Genomic DNA, 23,634 nt, shown 5'->3' with positions numbered 1-23,634 from the left:
CCTTCCCCTTTCTCTCAGAAGTAAAGGATTCTGTCAGCAGGCTATGTCAGGGTAGAATACACAGAAGATGGGAAATTCAACTCTTTCCCAAAGCTTGGTTTCATACTCCAGGAAATATTTATAAACTTGACTAAAACAGAAATCTAGAACATTAATTTCATTTACACAAAATGTTAAGTATGCCTGTCTATAATTTTCATATCTAAAAATGTATTTAATATTATCTGGTTAAACAAGCTATTTAATAAAGTTCTCTTTAAGTAAAATTATATAATTGATATGAATACATTTTAGAGATTGATGGTATTAAGTACTTATAAGACAGCATTTTTACTTATTATCATCATCATATTCAAAATACTGGAGACATTACAGTTTTAGTCATCCCTGTAAGAATGGGATATATATATATATATATATATATATATATATATATATATATATATATATCTTTTTTGAAGGCTGCTGTTGCCCCACTTTTGGTCCTCACCCTTGAGGTTTACAGTTATAGACAGAGATGCTACAGTTTGACATTTCTTTCTTCAGTTTTTATTTACAGCAAATGAAGTTGGTTGTTACTAGAATTAATTATTCCTTTAGATTATTTGAGTTTGCAAGTTGGCAAGCTGTTCCCACACAGTACCCAGTACACAGCATCCAACGATTTCCAGTGGCTCTGCAGCAGTGACTCCATTCTGTGCCCAGCCACCAACTGAGCCACCATATGTCACTGCAGTTTCTAGGCTTATTTGCTTCTCTTGACTAACTGCACAAGGAAAACACAATGCAGACTTTCGTGATGAAAATGCTAGTTACTCTATACCTGTGCTTTGAGTCCAAGTTTGTTTCATCCCTAAATGTTATGTCAGAAATAAGTATCTGAAAACTACTCCATTTAGCACAGATTACGTTGATGTTGATAGAGTCAGATGCCTTTGATACTGAGGGAAAGTGAACCCTGTAGCTGCACATTGTTTTGTTTGCGGTTATGCATATATGCTTGGGAAATTGTCCTTCTAGCTTTACCAGTTGAGCTCAAGGGTCATGGCAGTATAACTTTATTTTCTATCTTAGGGCTAGGACTATAGCTCAGTGGTTGAGGGTTTGCCTTTGAATACACAGTAGAATGATATTGAATACATTTACATTGTTGTGCAACAATACTCCAGAAGATCTTAGTCTCACAAAAATTGAGCTGTATCATATTAACTGGAATATGCAGGTGTGATTTTAAGAATTGATAAGTTCAGGGATGTGAGGTGCATTTGTCCTATGGTCTGTCAGCCATGCCAAGAGTTCAGGTACTGTGCTCTGCTTGCATGTCACACTCACTACTGTTCTTTAGTGTCCAGCATACCTTCAGAAGTACAGTCACGGTGGACATATGGTGGACACCAAAAACCTCCAGGGCAGCCCTAACTTTAAATGTCTGAGTTCTAAGCCCATGTGTTGAGAATAACGCACAAAGCAAAAGAGGCCAGGGGTCCTGCTCATGTTTCAGCATGCCTTGTTAAGGCAGTAGACAGACATCGCTGCAAGTGCTGTCCACCAGAAGCCCCAATGACACAAGGCTTCGGATCCAGGATAAGGAATATGGCCTTCCCTGATGTGTACCTCACTCTCAGAGCCATGACTCTCTGCTATAGCTGTAGGTCACTTCCTGGGACAATGTGACACCTGTTCTTTACTGTTATTTACTGATACAGTCTACATCCTGTTGAAGGAATTATGACTTCTACTTGTATTATGTTTGGAACAATGCTTTCCTTAAGGCACTTTGAAAAATTTTAGTCAGTAATTGCAGATGTAAGCCAAGGAGTCAATTCAAAGTATCTTGACATACCTTATCATTAGCAGAATAAAAATATTTCTAAGATGGCTTCACACTTTAGCTGTTGATTGTAGCCAGACTTTTGACTACTACTTTTGTAAGACAATTGTGCTCCCCCAGGAATAAAGGGCATTAATTACTCCCTGAGAGCTAGCTCACAAGTTGAAATTTTAATAATCCTTGGAGGGTAAGAACTTGGCTTTTATTTCAATTTATGATACGTTGTTAGAATATTCTGATCTGAAACATCTAAAGGACTGCTGGGCTATAAGTGTAATAGTCAGAATGTGCAAAAGTTAAAATAATGGCTCACAAAGATATCTGCATCTCAGTCCTTGGATGTAACGCCCGAGCTGCCCCACATTGAGCGGCCAAACTGTAATGGCCCGCTCTATGCCTCAGGTCCTAGGGGGGAGAGAGAGAGAGAGAGAGAGAGAGAGAGAGAGAGAGAGAGAGAGAGAGAGAGAGAGAGAGAGAGAGAGAGGCAGGTGACAAGAATGGAGGCAAGACAGGGTGTGTGGTCAAGTCTCAAGTCTCGTTTATTGTGTCTCTCTCTCTTTTATTGTCTCTCTCATTGTCTCCTTTTGTCTCCTGTATTCTCTTTTGTCTCCTATTGAAAGGAAATCTGGGGTATTTATACGATTTTGCCACGTGCCTTGCAGGTGTTGATATGACATTAGCCTTACAGGCATGTATGGTGTGGATAGCATGTGCACCGTGTGCCTTGCAGGCATGGATACCACGTGCACCTTGCAGCTGGGGGCAGTAAACAGCAAAACAAAATATGTTGGATATCAGAGTGTGCTTCAGCTGTTGTAGGCTATTGAAAAACAAGTCTCACGTCAGGGTATATGGCTTGAGATGTCTGCAAAGTTGATAGCCACTTTCTGCTAAAAGTCGGCTCCCAACACTTGGAACCTGTGAATATGTCACCTCATGTAGCAAAGATGGGTTCTGTATACATGGGTAAGAGTTTTCTGACTCTGAAGTATTTGCATAGATCCCAGTTTCATCACAAGAACCCTCAAAGGTGCTATGCCTCTCCTGGGTGGCTGTGGTCAGAAAGAAACATGATTATGGAAGAATTAACAGGAAATGAAAACAACACTGATAGCTATGATGGTGGTTGGGAATAATATGGACTAAAAAATTAAGAGTCCTCCAGAAAGCAGAAGGAAAAAAGAAGTGGATTCCTCTGCAATATGAAGAAGGAACATGGCTTTTCTGGGACTTTGATTTTAGCCAGTGGGATCCTTGTCAACTTGGAGAGCCAAGAAGTTGTGAATTTTGTGTTGTTTGAATATAGTAGATTTGTGGTAAACTGCAATGGTAAGAAACTCTTACAGAATGAATGAGCACAATACCTGAGGTGTGGAAAACAGAGGTGAGTAACTATAATAATAGCTGAATTTATTTTTATTAAAGTGAGTTAATAGCCCAGAGGTGAGCCAGATACTTTTATTTCAAAGTGATAATGAAGTCTCAGTACAGTGTTAGACGTGTCTTTGATATAAAACCTTTCCTGGTCACCATAGAAATAGAAATGTGTTTAGAATGAAAGGGCAGACCTCTCATGGTCGCCTTATGCAGTTGCAGATGGGGGGTATAGTATTATTTACTTTGATTCTGATCAGCATGCTAAGGCTACTTGCTCTTAAAAATAATGTGGGGTGATGGTTGCCCCTACCCCACATTTAGCATTCAGAAAAAGAAATTTGTGCGTCACAACACAACACAGCACAGTACTGGACTTCCATGCTGTTTACCTTGCTTAGGACTAAATCCTCACCTCCTGTATCACCCCGTCAGTTTCATTCAGCTTCAGCAGGGATCAATGCTGGCAGTAACATGTTTTAAGTACTTAAGGGATTTAGCTAAAAAGGGTCTTTAAGAGAAATTTTATACATCTGGTTTCTCCTTTAGCCCCAGATGTGTGACCAGCAGGAAAGTGGGTATCTTCTGTTCCTGACTCTCATGTTCCTTATGCATACCTATATTTTTTCATCTATTCATTTAAGGACTAGGTCCTCAACAGGGGCAGGTTTGAACTAGCCAGCATATTTTTCCATTTGTTGTCGAGATATTATTATTATTTCCTCCTTTGGATAATTAACTTGCTTCCTGTTAAATACATGGATTCCTTATAAACATGGCAATGTTTTCCTGAATTTGATATTCTTGCCCAGCATGGACTTGCTTTTGAAGCAGTCATCAGCATTAAAGTACAGTCCATTCACACAATGCTAAGTGAGCATTGTGCATATTCTAATGCCTGTGTGTAAACGCTCCCTCCATGCTTTTCCTTTTACCGATGCATATCCCTAGATCAGCCTGTATTTATGTCCAATTTATGTAAGATCTCAGATTTGCACATGTAACACATATCTTTTAAACAGCAAGAAACATATTATTTTCTCTTTCTATATTTAAACAGTTGCTCTCGATGACCCCAGCAGAAAAATAGATGGAGATACCATTATATTTTCAAATGTTCAAGAAAGCTCAAGTGCGGTTTATCAGTGCAATGCCTCTAACAAATATGGATATTTACTAGCAAATGCATTTGTGAATGTGCTCGGTAAGCTCTTCCTTTATGAAAAGAATGGAAAGTTAAATTAATGACTGCTTTTATTTTCTGCTCGCTCAGCAAAAATGCATTATGCCTTTGCTACCTGCAATGTTTTAAGTGTTTTAAGCTACAAATTATATACAAGGGTAGATAAGCGACAAATCTTTCCTTAAGGGTGATTTTTGTTTATTCTTGCAATTCTTTCATACAGTTTTTCTATGGCAGATTCTCTACTGCAGAAATAATCAAACAGGCTGTTCTGTTCACTGATGGTTTGACTGTTAAACCCTTCAAAAGGAAAATAGCGCTTGTTCACATTAGCAATGGATATGCCAGCTCTTTCATCCTTTGACAGTTATTTACTATTTATTGCTGTAGCAAAGGACCATGACCAAGGCAACCTATAAAAATAAGCATTCAGTTTGGAGCTCATAGTTCCAGAGAGTAGTAAAGTCCATGACCATCATGGTGGGAGCATGGCAACAGGTAGGCAGGCATGGTGCTGGAGCAGTAGCTGAGAGCTTACATGATGAGACAACAATTACAAGGCAGGGGAGGTGGGGAGTCAACTAGCATGATGTGGGCTTTGGAAACTTCAAAGCCCATCCCCAGTGACACAGCTTCTCCAACAAGGCCACACCTCCTGATCCTTCCCAAACAGTTCTACCAACTGCCACGCAAGCATTCAAACATGTAAGCCTATGGAACCATTCTTATTTAGCACTGCAGAAACTGACACGTTCAAAAACAACTTCATGATTGCCACGTAAAGAACTAAATTACTCATAACACTTGTCTTCCAACCAAGTCACAGGTATACATTGTTTTATGTGTAAAATATGGCAAAAAAAAAAAAAAAAAAAAAAAAAAAAAAAAACCCTGTAGGAATCTATGATGGGCTCAAGCATATTATAAAATGGTTGACTTATGTGAGCACTACATCTCTCCTATTGGGTAAAATTACCAAAAGCTATATTTTTGAAATTTATGTAAGAATTATTCTTTTGTCAAGCAAAAATTATACGTGAATCCTTTCAAATAGTGTGTTGAAATTAACAAAACTAACATAAGGAAGCCAAACAAGATTCACCATTTTCCTTCACAAAGGCCCAGAAGCTCAGCAATTGAGATACTGGTTGAAGTTGAGGAAACAGCTTTGATTTCTGGGTTTCTTCTCATGCTTTCTTCTATCAATTCAACATCTTCAGGTTTTATATTTCAGTAAGATCAGTGCGATACATGTTACTCTGAGCGCTCACGGAATGTCTTCCAGATTCGTTAGTACCACAGACACAGGATCCTCTGCTCCTTTTTAGAAAGTTTATTTGTCTTTATGTCTGTGTGTCTATGTGAGTACCTGCCATGTGTGCAGAGCAGTCTGCAGTGGCTAGAAAAAGGTACCTGATCCCCTGGATCTGGGGTTCCAGGCAGCTGTGAGCCCCCAGATATGGGTGCTGAGAACTGAACTTGGGTCTTCTGGAAGAATAGCAGGTGTTCTTAAGTGCCGAGCTATCTCTCAAACCCCACTTTCTCTTCTTTTTTTTTAAGGCTGAAAGACAGCATTTATGTATGTCTGTTTAAAGCCAGACATTCTAACAGGTATCAAGAGCTACATCACTGTGGTTGATGTTTGTGTTTCTCTATAATTAGTGATAGTGATCATACTTTTTCACATCTTTGTTGGCCATTTGTGTGTCTCCTTTTGAGAAATGTGGATTTGGGTCCTTTGCCCATTTAAACCAATCTGTTGTCTTGAAGTGTTGAGTTCTTTGAGTTTCTTAAACATTTTGTGTATTAGTCTTATATCAGGCATATGATGAACAAATATCTTTTCCTAGTCTATGACTTTTCTCTTCACACTCTTCATGCTGTTGCTTCCTTGGCTTTAAGAGGTTTTTTGGTCCCCTCTGTTTTTCAGGAACCATACTTTCCATTCTGCATTTTTCTGCTTTCTCTATGTGTCTCCAACCTTCCCAGTGTTGGGTCCCAAGCCATGATGGGTCAGTCATTAAGCAATGGTATATTTTCCTGTTAGACCAGTGTTACCAAAATGATTAAAGAGCTGCATTCTTTCACTACAGGATACTCAGTGCCTTGAGAGATACACATAACTGAATCAGTGATTAAACAGCATAGAAAATACAGATAAGTGAATCAGCAACTGATTAACTCTCAAGTAACATGTTGAGCACATATTAGGAGGTGTTTTGTCTATGTTGAGTGAATATACTGATGCTACAGATGTAGATCTTATAGGAAATATCATGTGGGTTGTATTTTATCATAAACTTTAATGACCCCAAAACAAAATGTGATAAATACACTGGAAACCTAAGGTGTACCTAGTGTTCACTGTACCTTTTAAAATTGTTTTAGCTGAACCACCTCGGATTCTTACATCAGCAAACACACTGTACCAGGTCATTTCAAACAGGCCTGCTTTGTTAGATTGTGCCTTCTTTGGGTCTCCTATGCCTACCATTGAGTGGTAAGTAACGGCTCTGTTTGTTTTTTTGATATTTAATTCTAACCATGTCTGGTTTTAGTCCAAAAACAAACAGGAAAAATACAATACACAGACCTCATATTATAGTATGTTTAATCTTTCTCAAATGTTTATTGGCTACCAACTCTGTGGGTATAATGAATACTTTCACATAGGTAACATGTATACTACCAGAATGTTCTATTAACTGTATATAAACTATTTTTAAGATTTAGGGCTGGACTATTTCACAGTTCCTTTGCATGGAACTTTGTGACTAGTGTCTGAAGGACTGGTTAGAAAACATGTTCTTGATAATAAAATATCTTGGGGTTGGGGATGAAGAGTTGACTCAGTGGTTAAGAATACTTGTTTTTGCAGAGGATCTAGGTTTGATTCCCAGTACCCAAATGTTGGCTTTCAACTCTCAACCCTTGGTAGCTGTTCATTTACATAAAATAACAAAATAAATATAAAATAAAATGGCATGGAGCTGAAGGAGAGGCTGTGCCCTCTAATGTCCCCTCTGACATTCACTTTCATATACCATTCCTGGGAGGAGTTCTTCAGTTGCTGCTAATTTATTTGCTTTAGAAGAGCTAAACAGGCTAAGGAGAGGATGGCAGCTGCTGAGAATGTGTGATTAACAATTAGAACAGATATATATTGGTTGTCAGCTACTGAGAAGAGAGTGACAGCAGGCTTAAGGGTAAAGGGAAGTTTCTCCAGGCCCACTGTAACCACAAAGAAGAGAAACACAAACACAGACAGACTTCCTAGTAAAGATGGGGACATTAACCTTGAACTCAGATTGACTTTTTCTGTGCCCATTCACCTGTCTCCACTTCTCCCACCTCACATACACGGTTTCTTTCCACTGAGCATTTGCTGGTCCTACTCTTAGAGTATAATCTTGAGCCTTGAAATCAAAATATCTTTAAAATTTTATCTTTAAAATTTATGGGAGAAATGTGTATTAAAATATACTCTTATTTTTGCCTATTATGTCATCTATTCAAGGATAAAATAGCAATGTCTTTATTTAATCATGTATCTCGTAAAATTGCAGCCCATTATATTTTGTTATTCTAGGTCTGCAAACTCCATTTACTTTCATATGCTCCTATTTTGTGTACTTTCTTTGCATGTTCCTCTGATGTGTCAGAAGAATTGCTTGTGGAAAAAAACCCTTCAGGTTTTGGACAGTGTTTTTGATTTTATGACTCGAAAAGTGAAATCTCAACAGTTGTTTTTCATGTCCACTTTATAACTGAGCAGAAATTTGACCTCTGTAGCCATTCGAAATGCCTTTGACCTTGACTCTTGCTGCTGGCCCCATTCTGTGTGTTTTATTCTCACTCTGGTAACTTTTGTAACGAAGGTTTAAAGGAACTAAAGGAGGCGCTCTTCATGAAGACATTTATGTTTTACATGATAATGGAACGTTAGAAATCCCTGTGGCCCAAAAGGATAGTACTGGGACATATACTTGTGTCGCATGGAATAAATTAGGGATGGCAAAGAATGAAGTTCACTTGGAAATCAAAGGTAAGGCATTGTTAATGAGACTTTTTCAAGTACTGTATTGTATGTCCTAGTAAAAATTCTTCAGCTTTGCCAAAATGGATAATGATAATTTTGAATTTTAGATCCAACCAGGATCATTAAACAACCTGAATATGCAGTCGTTCAGAGGGGGAGCAAGGTGTCCTTTGAATGCAAAGTGAAACATGACCACACCTTAATCCCCACCATTATGTGGCTGAAGGACAATGGAGAGCTGCCCAATGATGAAAGGTATTTCAAGAGTCTTTGTTTCCTCTTCCTTCTCTCTGCTATACACTGCTCTTGGTCTAAGGCTTACTGACATCATGTTTTCAGGGTTTGAAGTCAGCTGTCCACGGAGTTATGAGATACATATTTCCTTCCTACTGTAAAATATCTACAACTAAAAGGGTTTGAAATGAGAGCCTGAGAATGTTGGGCTTTGGGCAGTGATCTCCTATGGGATGTAAAAATCCCTCCAGAATTTGGACAACATCCATGGGTGTATAACTTTAATGGTGAAGTCTCAACACATGCTTTAATCTGCACCCTACAAATAAGCAGAAATCCCATCTCATCAGGAATTCACCCAACTCTGTGCCAGTACTTTAAGCAGTACTACTTTTGGATATTTTCTTTCTTTCTTTCTTTCTTTCTTTCTTTCTTTCTTTCTTTCTTTCTTTCTTTCTTTCTTTCTTTCTTTTTTTAATTTAGACCTAACACTTGCAGAAGTAAAGAAAATCAAAACCAAGTAAAGCATTTAAAGGGGCACATTATTTTCTGTAGCGTGGAATAGAAAAAAGATCATGGCATTTCCACGTGAGGCCCTGAGGTTGACCTAGTAAACAAAGCTGTGTGATTTTTGCTATTACAGCAGCCACAAGTGATACCCACTGCTAGGAATGTTGTGTTCTGATAAAGATGGTTTTTGTGGTTTTCTTGCTGCTGATCTAAGCCCAGGATGACTAAATGGTACCCTATTGCTTGCTAATGACCCCACAATAACTTGCTGGCTTTTCTCACCATGTGCTCAAAGCTCTCTTTCATGTGAGGCTTCGTCTGGGCAATTTTACACATGAAATCCGAGGTTGTAAAGAGAAGAGAGCATGAAGAAATGACCATCAGGTTAGATTAGCTGAGGTTTGACTTGAAATTACTTGGAAGACAGTTTACAATGTCCGCAGCCTCATTGGAATAATACATGAATCCTGCATGCATTATGCAAATAACTTCTAGAAAACTCTTAGTGGAGAATGATGATCTAGTGATGAGAAAGATCCCAATATTTTTCATAGTTTCTGCTGTGGGACTTAATACATGTGTAAGAAAAAAAAAACATGAAATTTCTGCAGGAAGTAGTACCTTATTTAAAAATTCTTTTCTTTTAAAAATAACCACATAACCCTTAGTGAAGCACTCTAGTTGAAGTAAATATGGCACCCTCCCTCTTACCTCAGGATAGCAGCAGTAATTTTTACCAGCTAAAAAAAATTTTAGGGCTGGAGAGATAGCTCAGCAGTTAGGAACACTGAGTACTCTTCCAGAGGTCCTGAGTTTAATTCCCAGCAACCATATGGTGGCTCACAACCATGTGTAATGGGATCTGATGCCCTCTTCTGGTGGGTCTGAAGACAGCAACAATATATATATATATATATATATATATATATATATATATATATATATATATACACACACACATATACATATACACATATACATATATACACATATACATATGTGTATAATAAATAAATCTTTAAATTTTTTATTTTAATTGGCATGCCATAATTGTACATATTCACAGTATATCATGTGACTTTTGGCCCTATCCACGGAGGGTTACTGCAGAATCTCCTAAGACTCCATAAGCCTGACTGAAAACCATTAGAGTTAGTATCCTTCCTACCCCAAATGTTTTTCAGGTTTATTAATTACTATAGTGACATATAGGGGTTCACTCTAATTGCTGAAGTGTTTATCATCCCTCTTTTTTTTTTTTTATCAAGTTCACAGAGACCCTTGCCTGCTGGGAAGGCAGTTGTCAGCTGTGTCTCACTGTCATTTCGGTGGCTTCCATGTGTTCTGTTTACAGGTTCTCCACTGACAAGGATCATCTGGTGGTATCTGATGTAAAGGATGACGATGGTGGCACCTACACATGTACAGCCAACACAACACTGGACAGTGCTTCCGCCAGCGCTGTGCTCAGAGTTGTCGGTAAGGGCAAGAACAAACACAGTGTGGGCAGGCCCTCCACATTAGATGGGAAAGAGAATTGTAGATGCTAAATATTTTTTTTGTAAAAGTTTTATGGCTACAAGGGTGAATGACTTTCTTCTTCCAGAAAGGCCTTTCAGGAGACAGTTTCCATAGAAATATGCTCTGTGTAGATATACAGACTATGACAAAGTGGTGGATGTGCATATTTAATGACATTTATTTACAAAAACAATCTAAGAAAGGTAACCTCTAATCTAGACTCAGAGGGGTTTTGTATTCTTAAATTGTCACTACCCATTTATCAATGTCACACCTCACAGCTAAGGAGAGAGCTTAATTTAAAAAAATATTATTGTGTTGCTTTTTGTCTTCTTCTATGTTTCCATGACTAATTTTGATTAAACTCCTTTATATTAATGTCCTTTCTAGCTCCTCCTCCAACTCCAGCCCCCATTTACGGTAAACTAATGAGCCTTCTCTTTCTGTCTTCTGTCAAATAATCTTCCGTTTGCAGATATCACCTTCTCTTCTCTGTCACATCATTGCATTTCTTTAAAGAAAATGGCTGCCAGTTATCATGGGTTTCATTTATTATAGTCAATTATTTCTTTTAACATTATAGTATACGTAAGGGTAGACTATTTTGCTCATTGTATTTCCGGTTGTTTCTAAATATTTTACTTGCTATTTTAAAATTATTCCATCTTATAAAAATCCCCCTTTGACAGATTCCTTGTATGGTAGCATAAATCATTTGCCACACTCTGTCATCCATGTTTTATAGAATGAAAAAACTGTTTTGTAGGATCCTTCTGAAAGTTGGATTTTACTGGTCTCTTAAGGTGTGTTTAGGAACTGGGGGGATGACTCAGTGGATAAGAGTGCTTGCTGAGAAGACAAGAGAACTTGAGTTCAAGTCTCTTGTACCCACACATAAGCAGAACATGGCAGTACATGCCTGTAACTCCAATGTTGGGGGATAGAGACAGGCAGATCCTAGAAGCTCAGTATCCAGCCACCTAGCGGACATCAGCCTCAGTACGCTGGGCTCTCTCACATGAATCTGGTCATTTCCACACTGCATACATACACAGAAACAAATGTAACACACCAATAACAATAATAATATACATTAAAGAAATATATTTTTTTTGTTTTGAGATTTGAATTCCAAGCAGTGTACACCTAGGGGACAACATTAATGTCTTATGTCTGAGAAACTTACTCATTTTGCATTAAAAGTCACCAGGGAATGAACAAAGGGGCATAACAATGTCTTGTTATTTTTCTGAGTCTGGAAAATGATCAGAAATCATCTCCAGAAACATGTTTATTCAGAAAACTCGTCTTTATTTATCACACACATATCAGACATAAATTTGTAGCATAATCTCAGCTAGATTTTCTATAGAATCACTGACCATTCTCTAAAAATCCTGCCCTCTGTGGACATGTAGCACTGCCTTACTGAAGAGAAAAAAAATTCCATATATTTATATGTCCTCTAGTCCCCCAGAACTCAGAGACCCTTCTATAGGCAAAGGTTTTTTATTTTTTAAGTCTCAGAGAAGAGAGTTAACTTCAAAAGCACCATTGCAGCAGGCAGCCCTGCTTCGCAGTGGCCTCTGAGTCACTGGGTTGTCTGAAAGTAAGAATGCCTATGCATGCAGAGACCTCCCTATCTTTAAAAACAGTTCCCAGGCACCTTCAGATTGAATGTTCTCTGTGTCTCAGAACACTGAAAATTCTCCAAGCAGTGCATGCCACTTTCCTGCATTTGTCTCTCAGTTCTGACTGTTCAGTCTTCCTTGGTGTTATTTCTGCCTGTGTTAATTTCTGCTCGTGAGAGGACACATACTGAGCGTGCTGAGGATGTGCTCTTCTTCAGTGGATTTGGCAACCCTTAATTTGGTGTCTCTTGAAAAGCAAGCAAGCAGAACTCCATGATGGGTTGCCTTGGGTGTGCAGTGTTCTCAGCAACCTCAAATGTGTCTGTTTCATGTCCATTGCATGCTCAGTGACCAGTAAAAGTGATGTCTCTAAGTTGTCCCTCTGTGTACAGTATCACAAATACAATAATATCTGACTTGCAAAAAGACAGTTAACCATTTGTGTGTGTTTGCTCCACAGATGTCCCGAATCCTCCCTTTGATTTAGAATTGACCAATCAACTTGACAAAAGTGTTCAGCTGACGTGGACCCCAGGCGATGACAACAATAGCCCCATTACAAGTATGTGGTAGTTTGGCTTTTTGGCTGGTAAACCCAATGGCCACTCCTGAAGCAATTACCTCTAACGATTGTATGATACACTGTTTTGATTCCTTGCAAATGCATTCATTGGCATTCATTCTCTTCATCACTAGTGTTAGAACCAAAGTATGATGCTCTTCAGAGGTAGAGCCATTCTTGGTTATAGCTTCTGGTACAACTAATTAATTCCTGAAAATGTTAAGTAAGCACACTACCATTTGTGTTTAAGATCTATAAGAATCACTTTATATGTCTCCACTGTCCTAGTTAGGGTTACTACTGCTATGATCAAACACCATAACCAAAAGCAACATGGGAAGGAAAGGATTTTTGGCTCCAGTTTTACATCACTGTTTATCATAGGAGGAAGGCAGGACAGAAAATCAAGGAGGGCAGGGACTTGGAGGCACAATCAGATACAGAGGCCATGGAGGGCTGCTGCTTGTACCTTAACTTAAAAAAATTCCCTACATGCTTGTCTACGTTGGGGCCTACTGGAGGCCTTTTCTCAACTGAAACTCCTTTCTCTCTGAAGACTCTAGCTGTGTCAAGTTCACATAAAACTACCCAGCACAGACAGAGTAGATGCATCTTGAAATAAATATTTAATCCGCTGCTTCTAATGGTGATAATATCCAGTCTAAATATTGGGAAACTGACTTTTTCAGACCCACAGTCTGTAGTAGAACTGCTTATGTGGTCCTTGTCTTAACATAGGTACTCATCTTCCCATTGCCTGTTGCCAAAAATGACACATTCGAAAGTGTCAGCTCCTCACTTTGAGGACATCAGCAGAGAGAAAACAAATCAGATGAGAGATCAAAGCATTTGGATACAAAGACATTTATTAAATCAGAGTATGATAGGCTTCAAGGCTTGATGCAGAGTATTCCGCAGTGTGTGTGGATCACATCTGGCTCCATATGCCTCACTGGCAGGCATTTAGCTTGTTTGTAACTAGGTTGCTTCAATTGAAAATCACTCAGCAATGTGGATTCTTTTGCATGCGTCTTTATACCACATGGGTAAGCACATTTGCTCAAAATCAATTGCTGGAAGTACAAGTCCTCAAAGACTGTATGTTAAAAATTGTTAGATATTCTCAATTGTCCTATATACAAGTGTATCAGCTTATACTTCCCAGGAGGCCTGAGAATGTGTCACATTCAACAAAATATGTTAAATATTTGATTGCTGTCAATCTTTCTAGTGAAAAACTGCTTCTTAGCTGTATTCACTGTAGTTACTTCTTTTTAATGACAACAATTAAGCATTGTTTCATATATTTAAACTTCCCATTAGAATATGTGGGTCAGGTCTAAATAGTTTTAAATAAGCTGAGCTCAACATGACAGAAGAAAATGTCAAATATTGCTCAAACTTCAGTATTGAACTCAGAATACCCTAACAGGATTTTTTTTTTTCCCTTGCAAAATCACTCGTGTCTGACTACTCTTAATTGCCACAAGGTATTTATAGCAACCTGTCCTTAAGTTGACTGAATTCATTGTGTTGGGTTTGTGTTATGTGTGGTGTTGTGGCCAGAGTTCATCATTGAATATGAGGATGCAATGCATGAGGCAGGGCTGTGGCGCCACCAGGCTGAAGTTTCTGGAACACAGACCACAGCCCAACTGAAGCTGTCTCCCTATGTGAACTACTCCTTCCGAGTCATGGCGGAGAACAGCATTGGGAGGAGTATGCCAAGTGAGGCGTCAGAACAATATCTTACAAAAGCCGCAGGTAAGGCTGGGACACATGAAGCCGACAGAAGACAGGAGGGTTTTCCGTGCCTTCCAGAGAGCTGAAACTTGCTCACGTGGGACTGCTTCATTTCTAGAACCAGATCAGAATCCCACAGCTGTGGAAGGACTGGGGACAGAGCCAGACAACTTGGTGATTACATGGAAGGTGAGCCATGAAGATTTCTGTTTCCTCCACCTTTTTAATACTGAACAGAAAAAGGTTGTTTTAGAATAATATCTGAGTTCATATTCTTTTTGACCCATCGTGGGAAAAAAATCTGTATTTAGAAGGCTGCTTTGTATAATAATTAAATAGTTCTATTTCTGTGATCAAAACAGACAGGTGAGAATCCCAGCTTTGGTATTTGTAGTCACGTATCAAAAGCACCAAGGTACTTGTTGAGAAGTATCTGTCAATCATCTATCTGTATGATGGGAATAATAACACAGCTGCATATGACTGAAGGAACCAATGTATGTGAACTGCTTAGTATTGTGTTTCACATGAATAGATGCTGAAAAATGCTAGCTAGCCATTATTATCATCAGAATGACCATTTGGAAGATGTGCATCAAGCTATTCTCAGTAGTCAAATTGTTATTACAATCATTCATACATTATCTGTGTGTTCTAGATCTGAAAAGTTATTAAAATAAAAATATTTATCTGTATAATGTTAAAACCTTAGATCTATGCATGCATGCACACACACACATATATACTATATGCATATTTATATGCACATATGATAGACTAGATGGGGCCAAATTTTTAATAGAAAAAGTTTGTAAGTTTCCATCTCAAGGTGGACAATGATGACACAAACAGGAATATATAAAGTAAATCTAGATAACTAAAATATTTTAAGAGTCACCCACATTTACTATGGAGCCAGTCTTTGGAAGGTTTGTGTGTTATTTACTACTTTAGAATTACAAGTTACAATCTTTGACACAGAGGAACAGACTCTGGATCTCATCACAATTAAGAAAAGGGAAGATGTCCCTGGACACGTGGGCATTTAAGAGTTTACATTTAAGTGTTTCGGCATTCACTTACTTATGTCTAGGAACTGGACTTGCTATTCCTGTAAAAGGCTGTACTGTCATTCTGCTTGGCTTCTCTCATAGCCCCTGAATGGTTTTCAATCGAATGGGCCTGGCCTCCAATACAAAGTGAGCTGGCGCCAGAAAGATGGTGATGATGAATGGACGTCTGTTGTTGTGGCCAATGTATCCAAATACATTGTTTCTGGAACACCAACCTTTGTCCCATACCTGATAAAAGTTCAAGCTCTGAATGATGTGGGGTTTGCTCCAGAGCCAGCTGCAGTCATGGGACATTCTGGAGAAGACCGTAAGTGTCCCCTGTCTATACCATTCTACTCTTGCCTAGATGAACAGAGCTCCCAAGGCATAAACTGAGGCTATTTCCAGAGGTACCTCGGTTAGCAAGCAAGAGGTAGCAATCAGTGTGCTTATTTCCCTGCATTTGTACAGCTATGCGGATGCATAGCGATTCAGTGCCAGGGAAATAGCTTGGTGTTAGAACACTTTCCTAACATGAGTAAGGCTCTGGATTCTAAATCCAGAGCTTGTGGGTGCAGGGAGTGAAATTCACAGTATTAAAATTGCTTTCATAGAGTCAGATGAATGAATAATGAAATGTCAACCGCTAACCATCAACAATCCATAGGACAGGACTCTATGATATAGTGTGGCACGTGCTTCAAGCCAAAGTTATTGACTATTGTGACTTTTTTTTTTTTGCATGAAATGAAAAATAACAGCTATTTGCATCACCGCCATCCTTTCTTGTCCTCTTCCTAGTTCCAATGGTGGCCCCTGGAAATGTGCGTGTCAATGTGGTGAACAGTACCTTGGCAGAGGTACACTGGGACCCAGTTCCTCCAAAGAGTGTCCGAGGACACTTACAAGGCTATCGGGTAGGTGAAGGGAAACACTTTGTGTTCTTTACTTACTAGCAGGGCCATGGTGAAGACCACTTGTCATATACACCATTTTAGGTTGAAGTTATGTGGTTTGTCTATTCACGGACTTAGGACTTCACAAGTTTATTTACTCACTGTTCCCAGCCATGCCTAAAGAACCCAGCTACAGTTGACTTGAATTCTCACTTATATAAGTTGATAAAATAATGTTTTCTATATATTTCACAGGTTTCCCACCTTTTTTAGAACCTTCTGACGACTGAACAGTATATGCGAAATAAGGCAGATTGATTTTTTTAAGAACTAAAATGTAACAAATTGCACCTAGTTTAACAATAATGTGTAGAACAGTAATAAATCAGATCATACTTTAAGACTCTAAGTACATAACTGACTCATTCTTATGATCATTAATTATCTTTATTAAAAAACACAGAAATATTGGTTGCTAGAGATATTTTTATTCATATACCTACCCAAAGAACCCCACTTACATCACTACTTTGATTTGACACTGACACCTAGAGGATTCTTTTTGTACTGCGCCATATTCTCATTTTTTTTTTCCCCACCTGATAGTGACCAGATTCTGCATATATTAATTTATCTTAAGGAGTGGAGGGAGCTTCAAATTCTTAAGAAACCTTCAAGAGAATGAAATATACAAAAGTTCTCACCTTTTGAGCAAAGTTAGGCAACACCTTCTTGTCTTTCCAAAACCCGTGCCTAAAAATGTAACAGTACTTTCAATTAGATGGTAGTGTGTCCTAATAAACTAATCTGAGACTTGCAGTATGGGTTCATGAGCCCAGTGGTACCACAAAAACAGTAATAATAAAAGCCTCCCTCGGGAGAGGATTAAATTAAGTAATGTGTGGTATGTATATAACTCTACAAGAGCATATAAACAATGGACAGCAAAATTTATAGAAGTGAAATACTTGAATAATTATTATGGTCATTTTCTCCTTCTGGAAAGAACCAAGTGAATCCCATTCTGTTTCATTCATTTCATTCATAGTCCTCCAACACAATAGCAAAGCACAGCTTTATTTTGTAGACATAAGTTTGTCATTACCTGTGGGCTTCTGCTTGCTTGTCTGAGAACCAGTGTCTATTTGTTTTACTAATATTCATGCAGAACGCACCAAGATATTTATCTGAAAACCAGCAGTTCAGCTTGAAGAAAAAGAATGGTGTGTATGTGTGTGCACATCCCTGTACACTCCTATAAGTCCAGAGGATGTGAGAAGGGAGAGGCCCACGCCACATGAATATGTGGAGGTCAGAGGACAGCTTTGTGGAGTTGATTATCTCTTCCTACTTTTATGTGGCTTCCAGAGACCTAATGGGGTTGACAGGCTTTCATAGCAAGGGCCATTACCGGCTGGGTCCCCTTGCTAGCCCCAATGCTTTGGTTTTGTAAGCATGATTACATTGATTTCCTGTGCATCTCTGACTTTGGTTACTGCCACTTCAGATTTACTACTGGAAGGCTCAGAGCTCCTCTAAAAGGAACAGACGCCACATTGAAAAGAAGATCCTCACCTTCCAGGGCAGCAAGACGCATGGCATGCTGCCAGGGCTGCAACCATACAGTCACTATGCTCTCAATGTCCGAGTGGTCAATGGGAAAGGGGAGGGCCCAGCCAGCACGGACAGAGGCTTCCATACTCCAGAGGGAGGTAAGGAAGGGGTGTGTCCCTGGGATCAAGGAGCATGTGACATATTCTGAAAAATTTTATACTACAGAAGGTTCTCCATTGAGAGAATACTCTGGAAGCAAATTGCATGATTAGAAATAATTACAAAACTGGAAAAATGTCACTCACATATGACTGGTACCCATAAAACTTCAGAATGCATTATGCTGTCTCCAGATGCCCCTTTCCCTTAAAATTTTCCTCTTCACTTAAGCTATCTGAAACATTGCTAATGTAGTGTGGGAGTCATCAGCTTTCTGAGCTGAGTCACATTCTGTGTCTTCTCTAAAGTGTCAGTAGCTGCCTCTGGAAAGTGTGAGAGATGGGAGGAAGAAGTAAGAAAATACTCCCGAAGGAAAATATTTCAGTGAGTTGGAGTTGACTCACATGCTTTCATGATTTCTTGTATCTTATAAAGTTGTACTGAATTAGAAGGCTATAAGTCTTACAACAGGTGTAATGGAGCCTGCCATCCCAGCACTGAAGATGCTGAGGCAGAAGGGCTCTTTCCACCATACTCTCTCACTAGTGAGGTATCCTTTGGATAGCTCAAGGGGTCATAGAAGAGATAAATGGGATTAAAGACTGAAAGGGAGGTAGGTAAGAATAGTTTGTCTGAAGCCACAAAGCTACTAAAAAAGCATCCTTCTACCAAATGCAAGTTGTTTATCCTGGATGAGAGAAGAGATTAGGCAATGGGAAAGGACCCACATCACCCATTGTCTTTGGTGCCATGGATACTAACTTGTGGGGCAGAAGCTCTTAGTCTACAGGCTGTGGTGGCTCCTTCAGGATCTGCTGAGACATTTAAGGAATACCATGATTCTGCAACAACACATTCATGCAGCATGTCAACATATTTTTCTAAAGAGAAGAGATCTATGATCTCTTAAGAGGTTAAAAACCAATTAGGTTAAAGTTTAGAAGCCTGTGGAAGACATGATTGCAGGCCTGGGCAAAGGACAGGAGGAAGACAAGAAGCAGAGAGCATGAAGAAATGTATATGCTTGAGAAAAGGGTTTGTTGCCAAGATTTAGCATCCCTGGAGATGGGAAAAACGAGAGCTCCAAATTGATTGTCTGGTTTCTGGATAGAGTGAAGGAGCGATTTTGGTGTCAATCAGTTTCTAGGGAATATGGTAGAAAGGCAGAATCCTGTTGGACATCAGCCCCAAGCCTTTTAAAGATGGAAATGGAAGACTAGGCCTATTTCCTCTGATACTTTGCCAGCCTCTGCCCAGGAGATCTGAAGCCCTTGAGCCTCCTCCATCCTGCTTTAGGGGTGAGCCAACATATGGGGCTCTTGGCTTTTGCTTTCTGATCCTGGTGAACACTTGGAATAAGCACAGCTCAGCCTCTGGGCAACCTGGCCTGGGCCCAGAGCCCATCAGGGACTTTGTGAAGACTGGGGCTATGTGGAGTCACCTGTGGTTTTTTTTTTTTTTTTTCTGGGGTGGGGGGAGAAATAGTATTTAATGGGCCAAAACACAGCTGCTTCCTCTGAAAGGCTTGCTTAGGGTGGTCTCCCTTAGCAACCAGTTTGCTTCTACAAATTAGGTGCTGCCTGCTTTAAAATAGTTTGAGTCCCTATAAAGACAGTCTATGTATTTTGAAAAGATGATTTTAGTGAATTTAAATGGAAGTAGTATTAGAAAAAAAAAATAAGAGAAGAAAGGAAATAAGTTTCTGCCACAGATTTATGTTAATGTATTTTCAGCTGAAGCGAAAACCAGGCTGAAAACCAAACTTTAGATCACTTGTGTAAGTAGGAAAATGTGTGTTTACTTTGAAATGTTTTTTTTTTTTAATGTGTTGACTATTTGTTCTTATTAAAAGTCCCTAGTGCTCCCTCATCTTTGAAAATTGTTAATCCTACACTGGACTCTCTCACATTGGAATGGGACCCACCAAGCCACCCAAATGGCATCCTGACTGAGTACATCTTAAAATACCAGCCAAGTAAGTTACAATGACAAGGAAAAGATGGATTCTGAACAAGCTCCTGTTGCAAAACGCAAATTGGTTACTTCACACCTTTGAGTAACATTCCAGAAAGAGCTTCAAAGCATACCTGTTATGAAAACCTAAAGTATATGTTATTGAAAATTAAGGTCTATTTAGGATAATACAGGTTAAGTGTAGTCCTGAAAGGGGGTTGTCCTATCATTAGGTTAGGAGACTATTATGTAGCAACAAAAAATAAAGAGGAAGTCTCCTTGCCACAGAAGAAGTGCCGAGAGAAGTATTTGGAGTTATTAACCATATCAAATTCCATCAGCAAAGACAGAATGAAAACTGCTATTGTAACCCAACTGTAAAATTTCCCTAGTGTGTAAGCCAACAGGGAAAAAATTCCACTTTTTTAATATTATACTATAGGTTAAATTTTACTATTTAAATGGTAATTGGTAAATTAGCCAATGTATGAGAAGGTTTGTAAAAGGCTTGTACACTGGGAAGGACACTTTTGTTTGAAGCAATCATTTACAGTAGTATTCATCTCCATGACAGTTCACTAATGGGGATTGTGTTCTTTTGTTATGTCTCACTGACAGTTAACAGCACACATGAACTAGGCCCTCTGGTAGATTTAAAAATTCCTGCCAACAAGACACGCTGGACTTTAAAAAATTTAAATTTCAGCACTCGGTACAAGTTCTATTTGTATGCACAAACATCAGTGGGATCAGGCAGTCAGATCACAGAGGAAGCGATAACAACCGTGGATGAAGGTAAGAAGGGTATGTATAAAATCCATATAATTACAAATACTGGGGAATTTAAAAAAGCTATGAGAATTTATTCCTTCTCTTATGGAATATCCATTTTACCTAATAACATCCTTATTAGTAATTTCTCATCCCAATGTATGTAAAAATCAGTTATTTTGTCCAGCTGTTTGGATATTTGTTTTTCAAGCCTGTATGAAACTTCTAAACTTACGTTAAAATATTAGAGTAGAGGGCTAAAAGATGGCTCAGTGCTTAAAAGCACTCACTGCTTTCACAAAAGCCTCAGGCTCAGTTCTTAGTACCCGTATGGTGGCTCATAAGTGCTTATAACACCAGCTCCAGAGAATCTGATGTACTTTTCTGGCCTCCATAGGCCCTTGGAATACATATGAGATACATAAATTCATGCAAAGAGACACACATAGAAATAAATATATCTTTTAAACATATTGGAGTGGAAATAGGAAAATATTTCTCACACAAGTTCAAAGTTTGATGTAACATTTTTGCCTGTACACACATACACATAAGTGTCTCTATATAATTCTAGTTCTATGCCTGAGTCACTGGAAAGAATTTGCTTGTCTATATATTGATTTAGACTTTTTAAAAGGAAATAAAAAAATAATTATTAAAGATTGCACTTATTTTATGCTTAGACGTAAACATTGTATTTTGGTATGTCATCTGTAGAGAAAGCAAAAAATGTCCCATTAAACGGAATATTTTCAATAGTCATTCAGAATTTTTTTTGATTCAATGAAAAGGATCAAGAACCGCATAAAATGATAGCTCAGTGGTTCAGAATGTGTTTTGTCTTATAGAGGACCCAGACTCAGTTCCCACTACTCACATGATGACTCTCAACCATCAATACATCTAGTTCCAGGATATCTGATGCCCTTTTCTGACCTCGGTGGGAACCAGGCATTCATGCAGTATACATACATACATACATACATACAGGCAAAACATTCACACATACAAAATAAATAAACCCTAAAAGTATTTTAAGTGTTGTGAAAGTTTCTGGTTTTGCATGTCTCTAAATTATAAAATTGCTTAAGGACTATTCATCTGGTTATTGGTTATCTTCAGTAGCTTCTATAGCATATGAAATTTCAATCCAAAAAATGGGTCAAAACATCCTATGCCTTCTTAGAATAATGCACCTTAAGTAATGTTTTTATTTTTGGTAAGTTTTGGGATAGCAATACATTGTCCCTGAAATAGACTTTATTCTTCCTGCATGCCTTAGCATTTTAATAAGTGCTTTTAAAATACGTGTACATGCTCATGGGTGTGTTACATCTAACTATACAGTGTCCTGTTTCTGTTTCCCTTCATTAAGCTGGTATTCTTCCACCTGATGTAGGTGCAGGCAAAGGTAAAATAATTCATCTGCATGACTTTATACTGTGTGAACTTGCAATGTTAAATGTGGGGAAGTGCAGCATGGGTAAACCGAGGAACTAAAATATGCCCAGAACCACCAAAAGGAGAAGATCTGAGCCAATCATGGCTTTAAAATTAATTTTACATAGTTGTATAAGTAGAAAGTCACACTTTAATTCTCCCATTTTTTCTCAAGACTTATTATGTCTGGAGCAAATCTAAATTGTAGATTTTTGAGAATATGATTTAGGTTAGATCAGATGGGACCAAAACTGTGGATTTGTCACAGATCTTCCATACGTCCATGCCATGTAGAAGGAATTCAAATCTTAGATGAAAGCAGCCTACCAGAAGCACATCAGCTGAGCTTCCTATAGCCACAAGACCTAGCCACAGTCCTGGGTGACACAGTATACATATACTCAATAGCAGTACAATACACTATCCTTTTGGCCTTTCTTTTAGTGATTCAAAACTTATCTGAGTCTCTACAAGTGAGTGTTCCAGTCAGCCTGTATATTCTGTTCAGCTGTCTCACTCCACTTGCCTTTACCACCACTGCTCAAGTTTCCCCTTCCTGAGCTGGGGCCAATGGTCCTCAGCGTATGGCATCTGTTCATTAGTTTTGAATAAAGTTTAGTTTAGTCCTCTGTGTCCTACCTACATGCTTGCTGAAAGAAAGGTATTTGGTAACTTGTAACTATTTCTTCCACCTGTGGCAATACCAAAGCATCTCTCTTCCTATCTCTGACCTCTGGCTATTGATCCATCAGTGTCTGCTTTTAGAGAGCAGTTATGTACCTGCCTCTAAAACAGTGAAGTGACCAGAGTCAGGTCTTATCCCAGGCTGTGAGAGACCAAGTGAATATGACCAGGAGTGAGGGAAAAGAACAAGAGAGCTGGAGTCTTGTCTTGAGTGTGTCCACTATTGTGATCTTAGACTTGACATATATTTTCAATTTACTTAGAAACTCTGCTTATACCCAGGAACTTGATGAATTACAAAAGCATATAGTGTCAATTTTAGAAAATGAACCAAAATTATAGTCATTTTCAGTCATCTTAAGTTATATTTATGGTTTTAGATTTAATAGAACAAAGTCATAGCCATTCAAAGCATAGACTCTATGTAGACTCACTCGGTTGTATATGCATATGTATACCCATCACTAAAATGATGGGTAGAACAAGTTATGCTATGT

General features: G+C 38.6%; 1 protein-coding gene across 42 annotated transcripts in view; it reads left to right on the top strand.

The window, feature by feature from the left end:
• The window catches only part of Nrcam (neuronal cell adhesion molecule), a 326,757-nt gene that overhangs the window by 214,112 nt on the left and 89,011 nt on the right, over positions 1-23,634 (top strand). For 16 of the 42 annotated variants that reach the window (XM_076941918.1, XM_076941908.1, XM_076941909.1 and 13 more), the window contains 15 exons: positions 4,266-4,409; positions 6,777-6,888; positions 8,267-8,433; positions 8,535-8,682; positions 10,526-10,650; positions 11,083-11,112; positions 12,784-12,885; positions 14,452-14,649; positions 14,747-14,817; positions 15,783-16,008; positions 16,482-16,597; positions 18,084-18,288; positions 20,142-20,264; positions 20,861-21,046; positions 22,389-22,424. In XM_076941918.1, coding sequence (XP_076798033.1) covers positions 4,266-4,409; positions 6,777-6,888; positions 8,267-8,433; positions 8,535-8,682; positions 10,526-10,650; positions 11,083-11,112; positions 12,784-12,885; positions 14,452-14,649; positions 14,747-14,817; positions 15,783-16,008; positions 16,482-16,597; positions 18,084-18,288; positions 20,142-20,264; positions 20,861-21,046; positions 22,389-22,424 — 1,989 coding nt within the window. The remainder of the gene's footprint in view (positions 1-4,265; positions 4,410-6,776; positions 6,889-8,266; positions 8,434-8,534; positions 8,683-10,525; positions 10,651-11,082; positions 11,113-12,783; positions 12,886-14,451; positions 14,650-14,746; positions 14,818-15,782; positions 16,009-16,481; positions 16,598-18,083; positions 18,289-20,141; positions 20,265-20,860; positions 21,047-22,388; positions 22,425-23,634) is intronic. The other 26 variants (XM_076941913.1, XM_076941919.1, XM_076941924.1 and 23 more) reach the window with 6 other exon arrangements.

The sequence above is a fragment of the Arvicanthis niloticus genome, chromosome 11 (assembly GCF_011762505.2).
Source record: "Arvicanthis niloticus isolate mArvNil1 chromosome 11, mArvNil1.pat.X, whole genome shotgun sequence".
Classification (NCBI taxonomy): domain Eukaryota; kingdom Metazoa; phylum Chordata; class Mammalia; order Rodentia; family Muridae; genus Arvicanthis; species Arvicanthis niloticus.
Note: the sequence above shows the minus strand (reverse complement) of the source record. Positions and strands in the feature narration are given on the sequence as shown.